The sequence below is a fragment of the Trachemys scripta genome, chromosome 7, assembly GCF_013100865.1.
Source record: "Trachemys scripta elegans isolate TJP31775 chromosome 7, CAS_Tse_1.0, whole genome shotgun sequence".
In the NCBI taxonomy this organism is placed as follows: domain Eukaryota; kingdom Metazoa; phylum Chordata; order Testudines; family Emydidae; genus Trachemys; species Trachemys scripta.
In genome coordinates, this window is record NC_048304.1 from 20639385 (window position 1) to 20663841 (window position 24457).

Below are 24457 nucleotides of genomic sequence, written 5' to 3' on the forward strand. Positions count from 1 at the left end.
ATTATGGAAACAGGAGGAAATTGACTATAGACCAAGTGATATCACTTGCATAGAACAAACTACAAGAGTAGAGAAATATTTTCCTAATTTTAAGTGTTTACAACAATAGTTGGTAAAACATCTTCAGGGAGAAGTGGATTTTATTGACTTTTTTAAATGGACTGCCTGTTAGTTTGGACAACAAAATATAACGCAGAGAAATGGGGGGAAACAAACGCGCACACAAACTAATACATAAACAGTGGAAAGCAAACTGGGTTTTAAAAAATCTGGTTGTCCAAGTTAATATAGGGTCATCTCCTGCAGTTGAATCTACGTAGGTGGATCCATGCACCCACATGGATGCCTTCAAGTTCCATGGGAGCGTAGGGGTCTGCCCAGGCAGATCCAATTGCAGGACATGGCCAGTAGATAAGGAAACTTGTTTGATAAAGAAACTAAAATATCATTTTATAGTTAACTTTTTAAAACAACTGAGGGTATGTCTACAGAAGGGAAAAAAAACATTGCTGTGAGTCTGAGTCCAAATCGACTGACTTGGGCTTGTGCTACAGGACTTAAAATAGCCATGTGGACATTCCCACTCGGCTGCGAAACCTGGGGAGGGTCTCCGAGCCCAGGCTCCAGCCGGAGTGGGAATGTCTGCACTGCTATTTTTAGCCCCTACAGTATGAGCCTGAGTCAGTTGACACAGGCTTGGAGACTCATTGCGGCAGGGGGAGGGGAGGATTGGGTTGCAGTGTAGATGTCCCTTAAACTTTTTTGAGACTTCACAATATCAGCATGTATTTTTGTTACTATATGATTAAATGTGACCTTTTTATTTATTTATTTATTTATTTATTTATTTATTTATTTATTTATTTATTTATTTATTAGGTGAAAGGCCTTTTATCTGTGATTCTGAAGGTTGTGGCTGGTCTTTCACCAGCATGTCCAAGCTACTAAGACATAAAAGGTAAAAAAAAAAAAAAAAATTAGTTATGCTCAAAAACAAAACCACACCAAAACCCAACACATGGCTTACTTGTCAGTTCTTTGTGTTGGCTAAACGTGTTCTAATGCAGATAATTGTTGTAAGAGTGAGTTTTAAAATCAGAGTGGTTGTAATTGATGCTAGAAATGAGCATGTAGAGAATTTAAGTTTGGGAATAGTAATCTCCCCTTTTTTGTAGGAAACATGAAGATGACAGGAGGTTTACATGTCCAGTAGAAGGCTGTGGGAAATCCTTCACAAGAGCAGAACACTTGAAAGGCCACAGTATAACTCACCTAGGCACAAAACCATTTGAATGTCCAGTGGAAGGTACGGTTTGTTTGTTTGATCGGTCCTGTGTGCTGTTTGTTTGTGCTGTGTGCTGTTACTTTGGTAGGTGTAGGGTCCTGCCTAGTCAAGGCTCACTGAAGGACTGGAGCCTTGGGTATTTAAAGTCATATTTTACCTTTCTTACCTTTTTGTAGCTTATTTTTTTTTAAAGAACATCTAATTGAATAAACCACATTGTCCCAGACTTGAAGGAGACCTGGGAAATGGCTAGCAGATCATTGTCACTTGATTTTTCTCATCAGTTAGTGATAAAAGGAAATCAACACTTCCTTTAGATTTAAGACTGTGATACTGTCCAGACACTGTTTATCTTTTCAGTTGATTAACTGCTTGGGAAATGTTACTTTGGTGTGTGTGTGTGTGTGGCTGCAGGAGGGAAGAATCACAAGCAATGATAGAATGAAGATGTCTGCTCAGCATCTGATTGCTGTTCAGATGAATCTAATAGGCTGGTTGGTTATATTTAACAGGGATAGAAAGTCATGCAGAAGAGTTATAGTGGCCTTTTTCTATAACTCTGTAGTACATTTACATCTCCAGTACTGCTGGTTGCCTCTTCCAGCAAAAAGGTCTCTGCAGAACTACAAATATCCATTAAGGGATAATAAAGTGGCTAAAGGTATGTGGGGAGCTTACTGATAAGACCCATGGTTTTAAAATGAATACAAACAAAAGATTTGTGGATCCAGCTGCTGAAAGAAATCATTGAGGCACGATCTCTAGTGGGATTTTTTTAAAAGGGTTTAGATTATAATTGTATAAATAGACACAAGACATTTACCCAACTTCCTGGCTGAACAAGGAACCTTGCTACTTATACTTCATGGCATAAAACAAAGTGGTTTTTGTCCTGTGGTTGTCAGGAAGCATTTCCTCCTCCCTTATGCTTTCACCAGTGGCCATTATCAAATGCTTCTATTTAAGGTGCCTTTGTGGCACTTTTCACTAAATCATTTGGGTTTTTTGCTCTCTTGGAAGCAGGATGCTGGACTAGATGTATCAGTGGTCTGCTCTGGTATGACATTTCTTCTGCTCCTTTGAAACTCTGCTTTGCTTTGGCTGCTTTCTTCAACTTCCTGTATTTATGTATGTATGGCACCCGTGCTCAAGTGCTGCAAGTTAATTAACTAGAGCATTTTATTTATGTAACTTTGAGATGTTTACCAGGGAATTCTAAATACTAATTTTAAGTTTAAAACTAAGAAAGATCCTGTAATATGCTGTGTATCATGTTGCAGGTTGTTGTGCAAAATTCTCTGCACGCAGCAGTTTGTATATTCACTCCAAGAAACATCTTCAAGATGTGGATTCATCAAAGACCCGTTGCCCAGTGTCCAGTTGTAATAAATTGTTCACTTCCAAGCACAGTATGAAGACTCACATGGTCAAACAGCACAACTTCAGTCCAGGTATAATATTTTAGCCTCAAAATATGGCTGGGGCAAATGGAAGCCTAAACACTATGTATATCAGGCAAAAACTGTGGGTGAAATCCTGGCCTCATTGAAGTCAACAGCAAGACTCTGACTTCAGTGGAGCCAGGATTTTTTCTTTCTGTATATATCATGTTTATGAGATAAAATCTTCAGTGGGAGCTGTGACTAGAGCTTGGCTTGTGGTTTCCAGAAGTCAGTAACATCTTGAATTAAAGCAGATCTTGCTCTTGAAGATTTTTTTAAATATGTTCTTTCTAAAACCTGATAATGAGGACTTAAGAGTATTTTGGTTTTAAGTCCTGACTTGTAGCACGGACTGCTTTGAGGGTATTTTGGAGAGTATAAGTGTATGTAGAAATTCCTGTGCTGAAAGGAACTGTTGTCCAGCAGTACGAACAAATAATGTTACTGTATAATTGTTTGCTGGATATGAGATTCTTCATCACAGTGGAACATTAGTAAACATTGTTAAAGTAATTTTTGTCTTTCAGTGATGTGGCAAACTTAAAAATTCATCCTACTTTTATCTAGACCTCTAATTGAAGCAAAATAAGACAGAGCTCAAAGTCCCACATTGGTAGCATAGTGAATAGGAAAGAGAACAAATTTTTTTCCATGTTCTAAATATATATACACAGATCAGTCACTTCTGTACAATATTTTTGGTAAGGATGGGAGGAGGATACGTTACACAGGAAACTAATACTTGATTGAAACTATTTTTCTTCTGATTGGGAAATCTCACAATTACTATAAAGATGAATTTTGTTTTAATAAGCTTGTTTTCCTTTGTGATTCTGGTTTAGAAAAGTGGGTTTAATTTAGGAAATATTTTTAGCCTATAATTTTAAGGATACTCTGTCTTCAGACACTTGTGTGCAGTGTTTTTTCTTCCCTATTAAATTCTCATGTGTCTGGTACAAGTGTGCTACTTATAAACCCCACAGTTTCTGAGGTCAGTAATGTTGCTTCATTTATTTGCAGTGTATGTAAACTTTAAGAGTGCTGTTGGCATCTTACCTGTTCTGGAAAAAGTATCCATATGTTCTATTAGTTATAAGCGTGTGTCTTTGGGGCTTCTGTGTATTCCCACTTTTGAGTGTTGCACCCCTTGATCTGTAGGTAGTGGCACACAACCTCTTTTCCTTTATCATTGGTCTGTTGCATTTTCAACAAGTTTAATACATGTATTATATTTCAGATCTCTTAACCCAGCTTGAAGCAACCAGTTCCCTCACGCCTAGTAGTGAACTCACCAGTCCAGGACAAAGTGACCTCAGCAACATAGACCTTGTGTCCCTTTTCTCCAATGTGTCTGGTAACAATTCTGGGATTGCAACAGATATGGCTTTAGTAAACTCTGGAATTGTCACCATAGATGTTGCTTCAGTAGGCTCTACGCTTGGTGGAAACCTTTCTGTCAATAGCAATTCCCTAGGTCAAACAGTTGACCCTTTGATATTGGTGGCGAGTAGTGATATTCCACATAGCCTGGACAGTTCTCTCTTGATGGGAACCACTGCTACAGTTTTACAGCAAAGTACTTCAAATCTGGATGATGTACAGACTGTAAATGCAGAAGCCTTAGGTTCGCTAGCATCTTTATCAGTGAAGAATTCTAGTCAAGACCTACATGGTTTGACATCCAGCAATAATCTAACGATAGACACTACCACTTTGACCCCTTCCAGCAGCCTTGGTGGAAGCAATGGACCTGAGTTACTGACACCAACTAAAGCTGAACGAAACTTGCTTCCCAGCTCGGATGTTGTTGGTCAACAGGAAGGCAGTAAAGTGGTGACACAGTTTGTGTTCTCCAACCCACCAGGAAGCTACAGTGCTCAGAAAGAAATGGATCTTAGCACAGTGACTTGCAGCTCATTTTTGGTATGCAGTAACTATATTCAGTTGTCCCCAGATGACTGAAGCACCTTAACTTTGAGGATACTCCATTGCTGCTTGCAACTTATGGGCAGACCTTTCATACTGATTTACCCAATTACATGGGTTTTTTTCATGAAGGATTTAGAACTCTGTATTGACTAAATATGTTGTTAGACATGGATTCAACATGGTGAAAAATTTTTTAAAAGGCCTGAATTGTGAGGGTGGGGGAGGGAGGATCGTGTTCAAAGTTTAAAAAAAAATAAAGTTTCAAAATTAACCCCCCAAGGGTGAAGTGGGACTAACAAGAAAGCATAAGGAAGGGAATATACGGTATGTCCTGTGTGTGTATTAGTTTCAGGGAAGGGTTTGGGGATGGAAAGTAACTGAAATTGTTAGTCTCAGTCTTCGTTCCCATAACTCTACCTTTAATGCGGCTTCTGGGAAACCATTCCCTTTCCAGTACTATGTAAAGATAAATGTTTATTTTCAGTATACAATGTTTCCCTTATCACCATGACCTTATTGAAAAGCTGATAAACATGGAAGTGTATATAACCTTGTATGCCAGATACATGCAGAGGACCGATCAGAATTTTGATTGCTACTGTTTAAAAAACGTACTCATTTTAAATCCCAGCCACCCAGTGTTAGATGAATATCCAGGATAATGTAAAAGATTATGAGCAACGAGTAATTTGTTAGTCTGGCTTCATTAGCTTCATTTTTTGTTTCAAATATGTATAAAACATATCTCTTGTTTGATTAGGAGAGCGGTGGATCTGCAAGGACAGACTACAGAGCCATTCAGCTAGCCAAGAAAAGAAAACAAAAAGGGAATGGGAGCAGCACAGGTGAGGAGGCATTTGCCTTGCTGAATCTAGTAACATGCAATGAAATGGGAGTATCTCTCTTTCAAGTAGATAAACTTATTGCAATCAGCAACGAAGTCTGAGTGAGGTGTGCTTTTTGTGGATGATTGAGATGGTCTTCTTGCATGGAGTTTAAAATTCATTGAGAGTTTAAAAAACCCCACACTTGGATTTTCCCTTTCTGTTAAAGGGACCCTGGTAGGTTAAAGTTATATTTAAACTCCCCCTTCCCTCACCCTCAATATCATTTACTTACTCTACTCATAGGATTATCCTTAATGTATTAAAACCAAAACAATTTAAAAAATCTAATTTGCTATTTGTGCTTTTTCATTTTACTCAACGTGGACAGTGAATGAAAACAGACTAGTCAGTTTCACCTCTAGGTCGTGCACTAGCACAGTGCTGCAGTGTTAGTTTGAAAGCACAGTAGGGGAATTTATTGGGACTTTTTTATTTTTATTTTTTTAATTGAAGCCTTTCTATTGACCTTCAATCTCGTGTAGCAGATTTTTATAAAACACAAACTTTGGGCCATAGTTTACATAACTAGCCCATTTGTTTTCCTCCCCTTAAACTACAGTGGAATTCATAGCTGTCTGTTGATGTGCACTGTTGCTTTGTTAGGTCAAATGTATTCCATGTCTCGCTAAACTTGCCCAGAAAAAATAACGAAACAACAAGAGACAGCTATTTGAGTTGCAGCTGCCCTCAAGGGGAGAGGAACATCACACTAAGCAATTTTTTTCCTTATGTTTCTTGTTGCCTCCTGTCTCTGAAAATCAAGGTGACAGTTTTTAGTTATGTCTTAAGGTAAGCAAAGGATTACACTTCCAAATTAAACATTATCATGTCTCTTGCTTTATAGCACTATGCATATATGCACTTTCTCTTCTTTTAAAAAATACTATTCTTCTTTTTGTCTGTCTATGAAGTGATCTGTAATTATGGCAGTTTGTCCAAAATGCATGCTTGGTGATATCCTAGATTGAAAGGAGACTTGATTGAATTTGCCCCTGTTCTATAAAACAGAGCTAGAAAATTTCCAGTTCCCTTCTTAAACAAGATTCCTTGTGTCATGTCTATCATATCACCTACCAGTAACTTAGTGACAGCCATTTACTTTCAGAGACAATGAATCAGTTCCTGTTTTTGCTTCCCTCCCATGCACATATTTTCCCTGGTAGAGTAATAAAAACTTCTATATAGTATTTCAAACAAGTCTTGCATCTTAAAATGCATTAACAGAATTTAAATAGACACTCAAAAGTTGAAAGTCCTAGTTTTAAAATGTTTACCTGTTAATATTTGAAGTAAAAAAAAAACCAAAACAAAAAAACACCTCATAATTGAAAAGATCTAATGTGTATTATCCTCAAATTATGCTTAATTTTCTTTTGGCATCTTATTCAGCATGAACAATGAAGATATTAATGTTAATCATAGTATTTTCTTGTTCTCCTGGGTAATGTGATGTCTATATTGAGAAATACACAGGGAAATATTTAAATTCAAACAAACGTTTAACCGAAATGTAAACAGAAAAAAATGAAAATATAGGCTGCATAAAATTTTACTATCTCTACTTTTGGGCCTAACTACTTGAATGGTTATAGTTGGTTAATAGTATAGTAAAAGGAGACACAGTAATTAGAGGCAAGGGAGAAAAGATGTTTTCAGATGAAATTTGACAAATCCCAAGGAGAAACTTACCAAAGAATCAGATGTTCCAACATAATTAATTAAAATAACTTTATTTCAGCAGCATCAAATTCTGGCCAGAGGAAAAGCAAAGGTGGTAAAGTGAGTCCTACCAACTTCTCATCTACCAGTCATGGGAATCGATTGTGTGGCAACATTGTTTTGCCAAATGGAGGCCTAACAATAAGGGATCCAGCAACTGGCGCACAGTATGTGCAAATTCAGCTACTTCAAGTAAGAACACATGAATAAAACATACGATCTACCCAGTTCTCTAATGATTTGCCAGTTCACACAGAAGAATCTGACTGTCCTTTCAAATCAGATCTAGTCTTCTCCTGTATTAATACTGTGATTGTTGCATGATACCAAGGTACTTGGTGAGTAATATATTGCTGATGTCCAAAAAGAGCATTTTTTTTCTCCTCAGGGTGAGAGTCCCTTCATACACTTATCACCAGTAATAGAACTGTTTTTTCCAAGCATCTTAAAGATGATTACAAAAGTAATTGAAGTGAAGAGGGCCAGTTCAAATGTCTTCCTTAGAGAGCCACTTTATGGGGGGACCTTATACCCCACCCTTAGCTGATAATGAAAAATGAATGCTGTAGTATAAATTAAAACCCTTCTGTAAATATTCCCCTTATTCATGCACATGTCGGGAGGGGAGGGTTAGACACAGCTAAGGTGATGGGGAGACTGAGGGTTAAGAACACAGGCAGAAGCCTTGGGGACAGCACTGAAAAGCCACAGGTGTAGCTGCACTAGACAGGGGTCTGGAGGAAACCCTGTTCAGGAGTGAACAGCCCCAGGGGTGGGAGCTAGGAAGGAAAGACGCTGCCCTGCCCTGCACTATATCCAGTAATAACACTCGCAAATTACATTATTCTTCGAGTGTTTGCTCATATCAACGGCGGTGAATATATGACCCTGCTGACCTGGCGCCTCCTCAGTTCCTCCTTATCGCCAGTGACGGTCGTTGGAACTGCAGTGGCTTGCTATTGCAAGTGCTCCTTGTTTCTCCTAGTAATTGTATAGTTGTAGTTTTGTAGTCTGTTGTTAGTTCATAGTAGTTGGTGTAGGAGTGGGCGTTCTCCCCACCCCAACTTTCCTATTTCTGCTTGGGGCATGCCTTGAGCCCAAGGTTTTAAATCCTGGAGATCCTGCCATAAGCCCATGACAATGGGCGACCCCCACACCTCTTGTCTTACGTGTCTGGGGAGGCACACCAAACTGACCGGTGCAAGATCTGTAAGGGGTTTCATCCCAGGTCGAAAAAGGCTTGAGACTGTCACCTGAAGCAGCTCCTGATGGGGGCAGCTCTTTGTCCCCAGCCAGCTTCGGCATGGCAGGATCCGGCACCGAGCTCCTCCATGCGGAGCGCTCCGGCCTCCGTCTGCGAAGCAGTGCCAAGGAAGGACTGTGGGCATTAAGACCCTCGGCACCGGCGCTCCCTGGCACCAAGACTGGTGGAGGCAGTGCAGCACTGCTCCCATTCCCCGTACCACAGAAGCGGCACTGCAAGCAGGACAGGGGTTGATCTCTGGCGCTGAGGACAGCCGCCTTGAAAAGCGACACTGGTGTGCTTCCTGGGGAGGAGCACCCAGCACTGATAGCCCAGGAGACAGCACCGTCGACTTCAGCCCCCAACGGGGGACGTCAGGTCTGGTGCTCGTGGACTCTCTGGGCCAGGTGGTGGAGGACATCAAGTTGCCATCCACCCCGGACATCTTCGAGGCCGCGAGGGACTTAAGCGCCATGATGGTGCCACAGTCCCCGGCCAGTCAGAAGAAGCCTCTGGTACTGCAACGCGCGGCACTGCATCAACATCGTGGGCTTGCCTCGAGACAATCAGTTGTATCTCCATGGCATCGCTCTGACTTGCGGCACTGGTCCCCGGCAAGGCACAGGTCCCACTCCCGGCACCACACATCGTGGCACCGCTCCCCAGATTCCCGGTACCAATCGCAGGCACAGCTGTGATCAGCACCTCCCTGGCCTTCATGTTCCAGGTCTTTGTCTTTGGTGGCGGAGACACAAATCGGACCGTAAGCGTCAGGATGTGGGTGCAGGGCCATGGCAAGCGCAGTGGCCATTCTGGACCCCGTGGGCATACCACCAGGCCTAGGGCACCCTCTCCAAGGACTCCCACTCACCTGCAGCATTGACGAGTCGACCCACCCCTTGGGGTTCTGAGGTGACAGCAGTGCAGACCACTCCTGGAGCCAGCTCCCGCCACCAACATGGACCCTGGGGCAGTTAGTGGGGAAGGAGAGGCTGTGCAGGATGTCCCCAGGGACCCAGAGGGCCATGAGAACCCTGTACCCCCACTGGCGTCATTGTTGTCCTCCCCGGATGAAGCGGTTGCGGGGATCTCCACCTTGGGACTGCACCCTATAGACAGTTATTGCCACCAGGACCTGCCGCACAGGGTAGCGTGCAACATGGGCCTGCAGGCTGAGGAGGTGGTGGAGCTGGAGGACCAGAGGGTGCACATCCTGGCCCCAGAAGGTCCATCGAGGGTGGCTCTGCCCCTCATCAGAACTACACAGGCCAACACAAAGACCTGGTAGTAGACCCCTGCCTCCATTCCTCCACCTGCAAAGGGAGTCGAGAGGAAGTATTTTGTCCCTACTAAGGAGTACGAATATCTTGACATACTCCCGTAGCCCTGCTTGGTGGTGGTGGTGGCTGCGGTAAATGAGCACAAGAGACATGGGCAGCAGGGTCCTACCCCCAAATCCAAGGACTCTAAGCAGCTAGACCTGTTCGGCCAAAAGGTCTACTCGACCAGGGGACTCCAACTCAGAATTGCCAACCAACTGGCAATCCTGAGCAGGTACAGCTTCAATTCCTGGAACTCCACGGTAAAGTTCAAAGAGCTAATGCCATGGAGTCCAGTGAGGAGTTCAGGACTATTTCTGAATAGGTCAAGGCAGTGGCACGGACCTCTTTACACGCTTCACTGGACGCTGCATACTCGGGGGCACGTACCTTGTTCTCTGGGATTGCCATGAGGCGAAGCTCCTGGCTCCAGGCCTCGGGTCTCCCACCCAAGGTGCAACATACACCTGCAAGACCTGCAATTTGATGGGGCAGACCTGTTTGTGGAGCAAACTGCCTCCAGGCTGCATAGCCTTAAAGATTCTAAGGCTATGCTAAAATCGCTGGGGTGCCTACCCTGGCCACCCAGAGAAAACACTTTAAGCTGCAGCCTGTATAGCATCCCTATCCTCGATGTCCTAGGCAGGACTTCTCTAGGAAACATGGCAGGAACAGTAGGCGTAAGCCTTCCCAGCCCCCGTCCAACCAGGGCCAGGTGTGCGCTGCTTCAGGCTCTAAGCAGGCCTTTTGAAGGTACACCTGGGGACGATGTACCAGCTGACAGACCGGATCCTCAGCCCTGTTTCCTAAACCATCTATCCCACTTCTACCATGCTTGGTCACGAATAACATCAGATCGCTGGGTCCTTCACACGGTAGACGTGGGAAATTCTGCCTGCCCCACCCGCTTCCCCATCCCTTTTCAGGGACCCTTCTCATGAGCATCTCCTTATGTAGGAGGTCCATATGCTCCTCTCCGCAGGGGCAGTGGAGGAGGTTCCTCAGGAGCTATGGGGCAAGCGATTCTACTCCCACTATTTCCTAATCCCCAAAGCAAAGGGGAGTCTCAGACCCATCCTCAACCTGCAAGGCCTCAGTCACTTCATGAAAAAGCTGAAGTTTCGCATGGTCTCCCTAAACACAATTATCCCTTCTCTGGATCCGGGAGACTGGTATGCCGCCCTTGACCTCAAGGGTGTGTACTTCCACATATTGATACAACCTACCCACAGATGCTTCCTCAGGTTTGTAGTCTGTCACAAACATTACCAATTTATGGTCCTCCCGTTCGACCTGTCCGTGGCCCCCCGAGTGTTCACCAAGTGCATGTCAGTCGTGGTCGCCTTCCTCCATTGGAGGCAGGTACAAGTGTATCCTTACCTCAATAACTGGCTGCTCTGGGAGACGCTCCAGGGACCAGGTGAACGCACAGGTCCGTTGCATGAGATCCACCTTCGACAGGCTGGGTCTTTTCCTCAATGAGAGCAAGTTGACCCTGGTACTAACTCAAATGATAGAGTTTATCGGGGCAGTGTTGGACTCGAACCGGGCCAGGGCATTCCTGCCGGAGGTTTTCTTCCAAGCAATGACGGACATCATACAAGTCTTCAGACAGTATCCCACCACCGCAGCAAGGGGTTGCCTGAGGTTACTTGGTCACATGGTGTCTTGCACATGCATGGTACAGCACGCCAGAATGTGACTCAGACCTCTCCAGGCTTGGCTCACGTCAGCCTATCGCACAGCGGTCTCGACTCTGGTCACCCTCCCGGTGCAGGTCCTCGAGTCCCTCCGTTGGTGGCTCAACCTGCAGACAGTGTGCGAGGGAGTCCCCTTCCACAAACCCCAGCCCTCTCCATCCCTGGTAATGGAAGCATCGGCGCTGGGTTGGGGCGCGCACCTGGGAAACCTTCAGATGCAGGGCGTGTGGTCCCAAGACGAACTCTCACTCCACATCAACATCAAGGAGCTGAGAGTGGTCCGACGAGCATGCCAAACCTTCCAAGCTCATCTGCAGGGACAGTGTGTGGGAGTCATGACAGACAACACAATTGTGATGTTTTACATAAACAAGCAGGGTGGAGCTCATTCCACTGTGTCAGCTATCGAAGTTCTGCATAGCCCACTCCGTTCACCTGGAAGTGTCTGACCTCCCAGGTTCCCAGAACGAGCTGGTGGAGTACCTCGGCAGATCCTTCCACAATAATGAGTGGTCTATCCACCCAGACATGACGCACAGTATTTTCCAGAGGTGGGGAGCTCTCCAAATCGACCTCTTTGCCACATGGGCAACAGAAAGTGCCCACGATTCTGCTGTTTCCAGAACCACTTCCTGGGCTTTCTCTGAAGCATTTCTCCTCCCCTGGACGGATCATCTGCTGTACGCGTTTCCCCCGTTCCCACTCATGCGCAAAGTCCGCAGAGGTCATACTGGTGGCGCCGGTGTGGCCTCGTCAATACTTGTACACCATGCTGCTGGAGCTGTCGGTGGATGCCCCGATCACATTGCCCCTGGTCCTGGACCTGATTACCCAGGACCACTGTCGTCTTCACCACCCCGACCTTCAGTCCCTTCACCTCATGGCTTGGAAGCTTCATGGCTAAACCCTATGGAACTCATGTGCTCCGAGCAGGTTAGGGAGGTCTTGCTTGGTAGCAGGAAACTATCCACCAGGGCCACCTACCTGGCCAAGTGGAAAAGGTTCAATCTCGTGAGCTCCGAGTCAGACATCCCATGCTGCAGGTGCCCATACCGCTTATCCTCGAATACCTACTGCACTTGAAACAGCAGTATCTGGCAGCATTATCCATCAAGGTGCACCTGGCAGCTATCTCCGCATTCCATCCGGGAGCGGCTAGGCGCTCCGTCTTCGCCAGCCCCATGGTTGGCTGTTTCCCCAAGGACCTGGCACAACTGTACCCGCAGGTTAGACAGGAGATTCTTTCCAAGCTGATGGGTCCCCCGTTTGAACTGCTGGTGACTTGTTTGCTCGTATACCTGTCATCGAAGGTGGCCTTCCTAGTCGCCATTACTTCGGTGAGGAGGGTTTCGGAGCTGAAGGCCCTCCCCTCCAACCCTCCCTACAAGTTTTCTTCAAGGACAAGGTGCAGCTTAGGCCTCACTTGGCCTTTCTTCCAAAGGTTGTGTCCCAATTCCACTCCAACCAGGACATTTTTGTAACTGTCTTTTACCCTAAGCCTCATACAGGTAGCCAGGAACAGAGGCTTCACACACTGGATGTTCAACGCTAGCCTTTTACATCGAGTGCACGAAGCCGTTTCATAACTCACACCAGCTGTTCGTGGCAGATTGGATGAAAGGGCTCCCGGTCTCCTCTCAGAGGATTTCGTCTTGGATCACATCCTGCATTTGGATGTGCTACGAGCTAGATGAAGTCCCTGCTCCGGTGCTAATGGCGCATTCCATAAGGGCGCAGGCCTCCTTGGTGGCATTCCTGGCGTGGGTCCCTATACAGGAAATCTGCCGGGCAGTGACGTGGTCCTCGGTGCACACCTTCATCTCTCATTACACCATCAGCCAGCACGCCAGAGATGATGCAGCATTCGGCAGAGCGGTGCTTCAGTCAGCAATTCCATAACACTGACCCCACTGCCTAGGTAAGGGTTGGGAGTCACCTAATTTGGAATCGATATGAGCAAGCACTTGAAGAAAAAACGGTTACTGACCTTCTCGTAACTGTTCTTTGAGATGTGTTGCTCATATCCATTCCAAACCCACCCGTCTTCCCCTCTGTCGGAGTAGTAGGGAAGAAGGAACTGAGGAGGCACTGGGTTGGCAGGATCATATATTCACCGCCATGGAGGCACTACTCCAGGGGGCTCCACAGCCAACCCGACGGGTGCTGCTAGGGGGAAAAACTTTTCCGATGACTGTGCACACGTGTCTAGAATGGAATGGACGTGAGCAGCACATCTTGAAGAACAACAGTTACGAGAAGTTCAGTAACTGTTTTTTATAAGAATATTAAGGTTGCCTGTGAGAAAACTATTAATTCTGTCTTCTGATCAGAGTTTGATTTGGTGTGCTGTAAGTGAGGCATGGGCCATGCACTGAACCATGAGGAGAAAACAATATTGAATAGCTGCTCGCTAAGTGAGCACTGTCCTTTCTATGCACTGAATGAGGCAGGGGTTCTGTGGGGGGAAAAAATAGTATGTGCTCATGGCACGGGGGGACACGGAAGGTATTTCAAAATAAGTTGCACAGGGAATCTTAATCCTGGCAGATTGTAATTTTTTGAATGCCTGACTTTGCAGCCTTAATGTTCTTTTAATGTAACTTTTATGTGCAACTTCCTGGAGCTTTTTTTAAAAAGCAGACTGAAAAACTAGATTCCATCATATGTCGTCCTAGTGACGCTGGTCATCAGTAGCACTGTTGGTGCCTTTAGATCCATGCCACAGACCTCTACCACTTGAAATAACAAACTGATAACAGTAGTAGGTTGTAATCATCTGCGTGGATCAGCATTGGGTGGGATGAGACCCTTTGCCTGAGGACTTCACATATATTTGCTAGCAGCAGACTAATGGTGAGACTTGAAAGTCTTGGATTCCATTCCAGGCTCTGGAGGGGAGTGTTCTCTAGTGGGAACAGAGCCTTCTGCTAGGTTCTTCCAAGCTTGATCCCTTTTGCCCTTCCCCTCTAAACTGTTTCTGTCCCAGTCCCATTCTTCTCACCCATTCAGCCCCAGTTCCTCTTTCCCAGCTTCTTGTCTGATCTCTGTCTCTCTCTTCTTCTCGCCCCCCCCCTTTTCCTCTGGCCTCTAGTCACAATGGCTATTAGCCAAGATGGGCAGGGATGCTGCGTCTAGCCTCTGTTTGCCAGAAGCTGGGAATGGGTGACGGGATGGATGGATCATTCCCTCTAGGGCTCCTGGGATTGGCCACTGTCGGAAGACAGGATACTGAGCTAGATGGACCTTTGGTCTGACCCAGTATGATCGTTCTTATGTTAATGTTCCTTGTCCCAGTCTCTGCCCAGCCAGTCACAATTCTCCCCTGTACCGGGGCTCCTGGTCAGATCCAGTTCTCCCCTCCCACCCACTGGATCCCAGTCATCCTTCTCTTCACTTCTCCCCTGTCTCTCCCCCCCGCCCCCTTCCTTCCTTGGCTCCCAGGCTCTACTTCTCCCTGGCTCTCACTCCCAGTCCCTTTCTCTGCTCGCGCTCCTCGTGTCAGTCATTCTCTCTCTCTCTCTCTCTCTCTCTCACACTCACACACACGGCAGGGTCTTGTCTCATCTGCATACGACTTAGGTCGTTTTCTCCTCCATGCTGCTAGTGCATCAGCAGAGAGGGCATTAAAAGCAGAGAAGAGACATGAATTCAGGGTAGAGCAGCTAGAACTACAGTTGCAGGGAAGACCCTGTTCAGCATCTTGCAGGGCTGGAGGATGCTTACTGTGGATGGAGTCCTCGCAGAATGAAAATGTGAATCTCTGGCAAGTCTTTACTGAGCATATGTGAATTGAGAGTCTTAAAAGGTCAAATTTGGACAGATTTTTGTAGGAACAGCAAAAGTCACATGACGGATGCACAAGGCCCCTCCCTTGCCTAACTTCAGCTACCTGCTCCTAAGCTCAGGGGCACTAGAGCTCTTCAAAGCAAAGGTTGCCAACGTTTTTTAACATGGGCAAAGCAAAGTATTTTTCCCTGGTCTCATTTTTGGAAACAGCCAACCCCTTCTGGCTGAATCCCACCTCCCTCCCAAAAATATGCAGTATGGAAAAATTCAGCCCAAATGGTTAAAGTTTGGCAGTTATAAGCAATTGAAAAGACAGGGTCTTCTAACAGGCAATGTCAGACAAGCTTCCACCTGACATGCTAATATCTCACTGGGGAGCAGTAAGCTGTTGGCCAGACCTGGAGGTGTTTGGTTTCCAGGAGGCAGAGTGAGGATCTGTTCAGCTCACCTACTCTGAGTATGGGGTGAGCCACATGCAGAGCTCTTCTTCTTTCCCCCCTTCATGTGGGGTGCCCCAGGACCACCACTTTGGCAGCACAATGGCCTTAGAGTGAACATACAGTTTTAGTCGTAAAGTTCTTGAGAAAGCATCTTACAATCTGCAGTTGCCACATGTGACTGAGTACTAGGGGGATTGGTTCACCTTCCATGAAACCACTGGAAACATTTTAGGCCTCATCAGCCTTCAGAGCTGGGGTGCCTTAGGATACTACCCTTGTAAGGTCTTAGCAAAAAGGCACTCTTTTTACCTTTCCTGGTTTTGGTTTGGTTGTAGTAGTGAGAGTGAAGCTTGCTATGTGATAAGATTTCCAAGTGTCTCCTACTATGTTTGCATTATGTTTTCCCTTCGCAGGATGATCCCCCAGGAGAGGGAGACTTGCCCTTTCAGCTCAGCTCTCAGTCTTCCTCATCACATTCTCAACTTACAGTGGACTTACCTGTTCATATCCTTCAGGTAAAGCACCTTAGAATTCTGATTTCGGTTGTCAAGTTAGATGCAATGAAAACAATTTTGCACCAACACTTTTGCTATCCTGCACTAAAGAAGTACTCTACGTTCAGACCAAAGTCTAATTTCACAGGCTCTAGCTCTGTGACCACAAGAGGTTTGCCGTGGGCATTGCAGAGATGCTGTAGGAGGTTGGTTTCTCCTCCTCTTCCCCCCCCGCCCCAAATGCTCCCATTTCTTGTTTTGTTCCATGTTGGAGATGCTATTTACCTTTGCCCCAAAGGGTAACCTCGAAAAAGATGTTCCATGACTGTTATAATAGGTGGCTGGGAAGACCTGGAGCCAGATTTTCAAAAGTGCTCTGCACTTACAGTTGTGGGGCTGGATTTTCAAAAAAACTCTGCTCTGATTTAGGCACCCTAAATATGATGTGACCAGATTTTCAAAAGTACTCTGCACCCATCTGCTTCCATTAGTAATAGCAGGGCTGTTGCTTGCTAAGTGCTCCTGAAAACACAACGACTTATATAGGTGCCTGAGTGGAAGCTCTGCTGTATGCTGAGTTTTTTCTGAAAATCAGGTGCTCAGTTTTTGAAATTTGAGGGGATATCCTAGAACTGTCAAATGCCCAAACAAGTACAGATTGAGGCCAAGTGGTAGTTCCCAAAAGGAAAGTGAAGACATTCACAGATCCTACTCTTCCATAGTGACTGGGATTCAAATAACTCCAGCAGCAACAGGGAGTGATATTTTTAAACAGACGCAATCTAATGGCAACTACCAGAAACATAACCCCTTTAACAACTTGGGCTACTACTAGAGAAGTACCTTTACTGGCAGCTCAGACATGGGAAATACCCCTGCACTAGTAAAAGTGAGCAAGAAAACCGCTGAAGGGAAGGGAACACTCTGCTACCCTGTGCACTGAAAATCACCTTTGGATAGTAGTGTGGATCTAAATTCATTCACTTTTGGAATGTCTCTTACCACTGTACTGCAGTGAAGCTCCACCAAATGCCACTTGCATCCCAAAAGCATCATGTGCAAAGACAGCTGAAAACTGTCTTGCTACCTATTCAGGATACTCCTAATATCTACTATTCTGACAAGCTGTTTGTCCGTGAACATGGACAGCTCCATAACTGAGAACCAAGTGCTAACATCTTAGTGGAGAGAAATAGATCACTTTTTTTATGATCGTTATGGAGCTTTCCATTTGTCAGGTTAATTGCAACATAGTATTTGAGCCAAATAATGTCCTTTCCAGTAGAAACAAAAGTGGTTTATATACCTTCTTCCCAGAACTATCCATGTCTTGAACAACCCTATAATAAATTGGTGGGTACAGAAGGGGAGTTGGATTATTTCAAATTCTGAAGGTTAACGTGAAGGGAAACAATATTTTTTAAATTGTCAATTATTTTTTCTTTTGTCAACAATAGTCAGGATTCATCCCCACCCCATCAGCATTTTAATGAAATGCTGTTAGCAGTCCAGCTAGATCAGTTTGCAAACCAAGAGTGGGACAACTTCAAATTTACTGGGAAGGGTTCAGTGCATTTGGTTTCTTGGCATAATCTTCGAACATAAGAATGGCTATACTGGGTCAGACCAAAGGTTCATCTAGCCCAGTATCCTGTCTACCGACAGTGGCCAATACCAGGTGCCCCAGAGGGAGTGAACCTAACAGGTAATGATCAAGTGATCTCTCCATGAATTTATCTAGTTCTCTTTTAAACCCTGATATAGTCCTAGCCTTCACAACCTCCTCAGGCAAGGAGTTCCACAGGTTGACTGTGCGCTGTGTGAAAAAGAACTTCCTTTTATTTGTTTTAAACCTGCTGCCCATTAATTTCATTTGGTGGCCCCTAGTTCTTCTATTATGGGAACAAGTAAATAACTTTTCCTTATTCACTTTCTCCACACCACTCATGATTTTATATACCTCTACATATCTCCCCCCCCCCCCTTAGTCTCCTCTTTTCCAAGCTGAAAAGTCCTGGCCTCTTTAATCTCTCCTCATATGGGACCCGTTCCAAACCCCTAATCATTTTAGTTGCCCTTCTCTGAACCTCTTCTAATGCCAGTATATCTTTTTTGAGATGACACCACATCTGTATGCAGGATTCAAGATGTTGGTGTACCATGGATTTATATAAGGGCAATAAGATATTCTCCGTCTTATTCTCTATCCCTTTTTGAATGATTCCTAAGATCCTGTTTGCTTTTTTGACTGCCGTTGCACACTGCGTGGACGTCTTCAGAGAACGATCCACGATGACTCCAAGATATCTTTCCTGATTAGTTGTAGCTAAATTAGCCCCCATCATATTGTATGTATAGTTGGGATTATTTTTTCCAGTGTGCATTACTTTACATTTATCCACATTAAATTTCAGTTGCCATTTTGTTGCCTAATCACTTCGATTTGTGAGATTTTTTTTTGCAGTTCTTCAGTCTGCTTTGGTCTTAACTATCTTGAGCAGTTTAGTATCATCTGCAAACTTTGCCACCCTACTGTTTACCCCTTTCTCCAGATCATTTATGAATAAGTTGAATAGATTGGTCCTAGGACTGACCCTTGGGGAATGCCACTAGTTACCCCTCTCCATTCTGAAAATTTACCATTTATTCCTACCCTTTGTTCCCTGTCTTTTAACCAGTTCTCATCCATGAAAGGATCTTCCCTCTTATTCCATGACAACTTAATTTACGTAAGAGCCTTTGGTGAGGGACCTTGTCAAAGGCTTTCTGGAAATCTAAGTACACTATGTCCACTGGAGCCCCGTTGTCCACATGTTTGTTGACCCCTTCAAAGAACTCTAATAGATTAGTAAGACATGCTTTCCCTTTACAGAAACCACGTTGACTTTTGCCCAACAAGTTATGTTCTTCTAGGTGTCTGACAATTTTATTCTTTACTATTGTTTCAACTAATTTGCCCTGTACTGACATTAGACTTACCGGTCTGTAATTGCCGGGATCACCTCTAAAGCCCTTTTTAAATATTGGCGTTACATTAGCTATCTTCCAGTCGTTGGGTACAGAAGCCGATTTAAAGGACAGGTTACAAACCCTAGTTAATAGTTCCGCAATTTTTACATTTGAGTTCTTTCAGAACTCTTGGGTGAATGCCATCTGGTCCCAGTGACTCGTTACTGTTAAGTTTATCAATTAATTCTAAAACCTCCTCTAGTGACACTTCAGTCTGTGACAATTCCTCAGATTTGTCACCTACAAAGGACGGCTCAGGTTTGGGAATCCCCCTAACATCCTCAGCTGTGAAGACTGAAGCAAAGAATTCATTTAGTTTCTCTGCAGTGACTTCATCGTCTTTAAGTGCTCCTTTTGTATCTCGATCATTCAGGGGCCCCACTGGTTGTTTAGCAGGCTTCCTGCTTCTGATGTACTTAAAAAAAACATTTTATTACCTTTTGAGTTTTTTGGCTAGCTGTTCTTCAAACTCCTTTTTGGCATTTCTTATTAAATTTTTACACTTAATTTGGCAGTGTTTATGCTCCTTTCTATTTACCTTACTAGGATTTGACTTCCACTTCTTAAAAGATGCCTTTTTATCTCTCACTGCTTCTTTTACATGATTAAGCCATGGTGGCTCTTTTTTTAGTTTTTACTGTGTTTTTTAATTTGGGGTATACATTTAAGTTGGGCCTCTATTATGGTGTCTTTGAAAAGTGTCCATGCAGCTTGCAGGGATTTCATTCTAGTCACTGTACCTTTTAATTTCTGTTTAACTAACCTCCTCATTTTTGCATAGTTCCCCTTTCTGAAATTAAATGCCACAGTGTTGGGCTATTGAGGTGTTCTTCCCTAACAGGAATGTTAAATGTTGTTATATTCTGGTCACTATTTCCAAATGGTCCTGTTATAATTACCTCTTGGACCAGATCCTGCGCTCCACTCAGGACTAAATCGAAAATTGCCTTTCCCCTTATGGGTTCCTGTTCTAGCTGCTCCAAAAAGCAGTCATTTAAAGTATTGAGAAATTTTGTGTCTGCATTTCGTCCTGAGGTGACATGTACCTAGTCAATATGGGGATAATTGAAATCCCCTACTATTACCGAGTTCTAATCTCCCTTAGCATTTCATCGTCACTATCACCATGCTGATCAGGTGGTCGATAATAGATTCCTACTGTTATATTCTTATTAGAGCATGGAATTACTATCCATAGAGATTCTATGGAACATGTGGATTCATTTAAGATTTTTACTTCGTTTGATTCTACATTTTATCAATATCCTCCTTTAACACGAGGCTCTAGTTCACCCATCTTATTATTTAGACTTCTAGCATTTGTGTACAAGCACTTCAAAAACTTGTCACTGTTTATTTGTCTGCCCTTTTCTGATGTCAGATTGTTTTTTATGTTAATGTTTCTCGTCTGATCTGGCCCATACTTTATCCTCTTCCATCCTCTCTTCCTGACTAGAACCTAGAGAATCTTTATCAAGAGACTCTCCTCTAAGAGACGTCTCTGTCCGATCCACGTGCTCCACTGCAGCAATCGGCTTTCCCCCATCTCTTAGTTTAAAAACTGCTCTGCAACCTTTTTAATGTTAAGTGCCAGCAGTCTGGATCCAATTTGGTTTAGGTGGAGCCCATCCTTCCTGTATAGGCTCCCCCTATCCCAAAAGTTTCCCAAGTTCCTAATAAATCTAAACTCCTCTCTACATCTTTCTCATCCATGCATTGAGACACTGAAGCTCTGCCTACCTACCTGGCCCTGCGTGTGGAACTGGAAACATTTCTGAGAATGCTACCATAGAGGTCCTAGATTTCAGTCTCTTTCCTAGCAGCCTAAATTTGGCCTCCAGGACATCTCTCCTACTCTTCCCTATGTCATTGGTACCTACATGTACCAGGACCACCGGCTCCACCCCAGCACTACACACAAGTCTATCTAGATGCCTCGAGAGATCTGCAACCTTTGCACCCGGTAGGCAAGTCACCATACTGTTCTCCCGGTCATCACAAGCCCAGCTATTTATGTTTTCTAATGATCGAATCTCCCATTACTAACACCTGCCTTTTCCTAATGACTGGAGTTCCCTCCCCTGGAGAGGTAACCTCAGTGCAAGAGGATATCCCAAGATCATCTGGAAGGAGGGTCCCAACTATGGGAAGGTTTCCCTCTGCTCCCACTGACTGCTCTCCTTCCCTGAGCCTTTCATCCTCCTTAACAGCGCAGGGTCTGTCTTACTGGAGGTGGGATAAATTTACAGTGTCCCGGAAAGCCTCATCAACATATCTCTCTGCCTCCCTTAGCTCCTCCAGTTCTGCCACCCTGACCTCGAAAGCCCACACCCGGTCTCTGAGGGCCAGGAGCTCCTTGCACCGAATGCACACATATGCCACCTGCCCACAGGGCAGGTAACCATACATGCTGCACTCAGCGCAATAAACTGGATAGCCCCCACTCTGCTGCTGGGCTTCTGCCTGCATTCTCTCCTATAGCTACCTAGGTTAATGATTTTGTTTAAATCAAGATGATTTGATTATAGTTTAGGTTAAAGGTTTTAAAGAACGGCAAACGTACCTCGCCCCCTTCCAAACTCTCTCTAAACTCCCTGTTAGCGGCCCCTGTTTGCAACGCTTGAATTAAGTTTGAAGGTAAAGAAATATTACAAAAAGGGACTGTGTGTTACAAACAATGAAAACATAATGGGGTGAAAGCTTTGTCTGAATTCCAAACTCTTTTGTGTACTTTGTTTTGACAGGAACCACACAACTCCACAGAAGATGATGCAGGTTCTGATAACTCTCAGTTCACCGGAAGCACAATAAACTTACAGGACCTGGAATGATTGTTAGGAATATTAATTTGAAAACAGAATGGTGCAGTCATATCTTGACAAAGCAAATATAGCTGTGTTCCAGTTTCTCAAGGAAAATATGAAAAGTAGGAGTACATGACTATGATCACACATAGTGTCAGTTACATGAAAAAAGAATAATAATAATAAAAAAATCAGCAAATCCTACTTACCATGTCTATGTAAGATATTCTTTCTGTCTTGTGGTCAAAGATGCTGGGGCCGGACTTGCTGAAATCCCATTGTAGAAAAGTGCCATAGCTATTAAACGTCTAACCAGGGTAATAATTTTCCTGTTTTCACAAGAAAGCAAATTTCACAGCTAATGAACAAATACAAACTTAACATTTTTTGTGTAACTTTTTAAACTTTTCCTCCATTAGGAAAGGTCTCCTGCTTGGCATGGATGATATGGAATTGGGGGAGGAGGAGGAGGGAATCCTGAAATATTTTTTTCCCAAACTTGTTTCAGCCATCTTATGTATTGACAGCAAATTGCAATAAAATATTTTACAAGGCATGGTAGGAAAGTAGGATAGTGCCCAGAAAGCAGGGAGAAGAAATGAATTAAAAGTCCCTGGGATAGCAAAATATAGATTAAATATTAACTGTGAATGAGTTTTGATGCCTATGTTGAGCTTCCCCCTCTCATTCATCCTGAATAATATTTAGCTGAATTCTTCCAGCAAGACTTGAAAAAAGAAAACTTCGTTAGAGAACTATATTCTCCATAAACAATTAGCTAATGTTCCAACAGCATTTGACAAGTTAGGTCTGTCTTAACCGTCCCTATTTTGGTGAAATGTTTGACAGCCACTTAATTCAAAGCACCTTCATTATGTTTTTATACTACAAAAAGTGTTCCCAAGTTACTCATAACTAGCCACTATCTTTTAGAATTATATATTCTGATACCACTTGATCTTCATTAAAATGTAGAATATCTAGTGAGCATAGTGTCCAGCTGGCCGACTGATTATCCAGTCGTCAGAGTTTTTTAGAGGGAGAGGAAAAGTATTGTTAACTAGGAAGAATTGCCTCATTTGAAAAATTGCAGTTTCTAGAAGAATAGCTGTATGTACTGTACTGAACTGAATTGAATAAGCCTGAATAAGCATAGGGTTGTGTAAATTCTCAATGGAAAAAACAAAACACCTTTTGGTTATTAAATTTTAAGGTAGTAATTTAAATGTTTTATGGTGATGTCCTGAATGCCTATAAAATTACGTATAGGACTTTGATAAAGGGGGGTATGTGGGGGTTTTTTTTCCTCAATGAGTTGTGTGTATGCACGTATGTGTATATATTTTTTACAGAATAAGATGTCATGCAGAAGAACATTGCGATCTTCCTAATATTGCACATATTTATTTATTTAGTTATACTGTTGTTGAATTCACCTGAGGTTGTTCAGAAATGCTTTTACTTCCTGTGCCTTTTGAACTATGTATATGTCCAGATAAATACTTTTTGGTTTCTGAGTCTTGAAAGCAGTATACAGGCTATTTTCACTTCAAACTCTGATTTGCAGGCAGTATTTTATCCTCTGAACGAACATTGTTTTTCTGTCTGTGGTGGCTAAACAATTTGAGCATTGGATATGCCTGTGCTCATGCCCAAGGGATCTCTAGCCTGCCTCAGATGAGGTCTCCAAGCCAGAGTGAGTCAGTGAGGAGATTTCACCCACTTGTTGTGGGGACTGCTGTTTTGTTTGATCATGGAGTCCAATGTGGAAAGGTTAAAGGGGCTTGTGAGTCATCTGCAGGAGCACAGCACTGTTGAACAGACTACTGGGTCTTGCTTTAGAGCAGTCGCTAATGCTGTCCCTGAAAGCTGTCACCCTGAATGCCAAACTCCTCATGGAACCATACCAGTTGTTCTTAAATTAAGAAAATGGCAAAGAAACCTAATTTCTTTCTATGGGATTTAAAACTGCATCTGTTTCTACTTCTGAAAATGTACCTCACTTGGCTTTGTATATGAATGTAAATTGCTAACTGCTTGGGGCCGAGACTCCGGTTAATCGGCTTGAAGTCCATTGCTGGCAATGGACAGCTGAAGAACTGCTGGTGCAAAAGGATTAATAAAGCTTTTTTTATGGTCACTTTGGCATTGGGTTTGTTCTTGATATGAGTAATCTTTTGTCGATGCAAAGGTATATGCTATTGGCTTTAAAACTAATGCTGAACAGCTTTTCATCTGCAGTGCTTGTTCTTTCCTCTTGAATCTTGTATGTTCAATAGGCAGGATGGAGCTTGTACTGAAACTCCAATTCCTGGAAGGGTGTTTCTTTTGTTGCATAGACTTGGGGTTTGTGACAAACATCTGTCTGGAACCTAGCTTTGTCTTGCTGTAACTAAAGAT

General features: G+C 43.8%; 1 protein-coding gene across 2 annotated transcripts; it reads left to right on the forward strand.

The window, feature by feature from the left end:
* Positions 1-879: 879 nt before the first annotated feature.
* On the forward strand, positions 880-24197 carry ZXDC (ZXD family zinc finger C; the record flags this gene model as incomplete). Of its 2 annotated transcripts, none has more annotated exon segments than XM_034776139.1 (8): positions 880-958; positions 1176-1306; positions 2566-2736; positions 3965-4650; positions 5417-5501; positions 7282-7454; positions 16164-16265; positions 21998-24197. In XM_034776139.1, coding segments are annotated over 8 exon segments (1514 nt in total), but the record flags the coding sequence as incomplete, so codon positions are not given.
* Between the last annotated feature and the right edge of the window lie 260 nt (positions 24198-24457).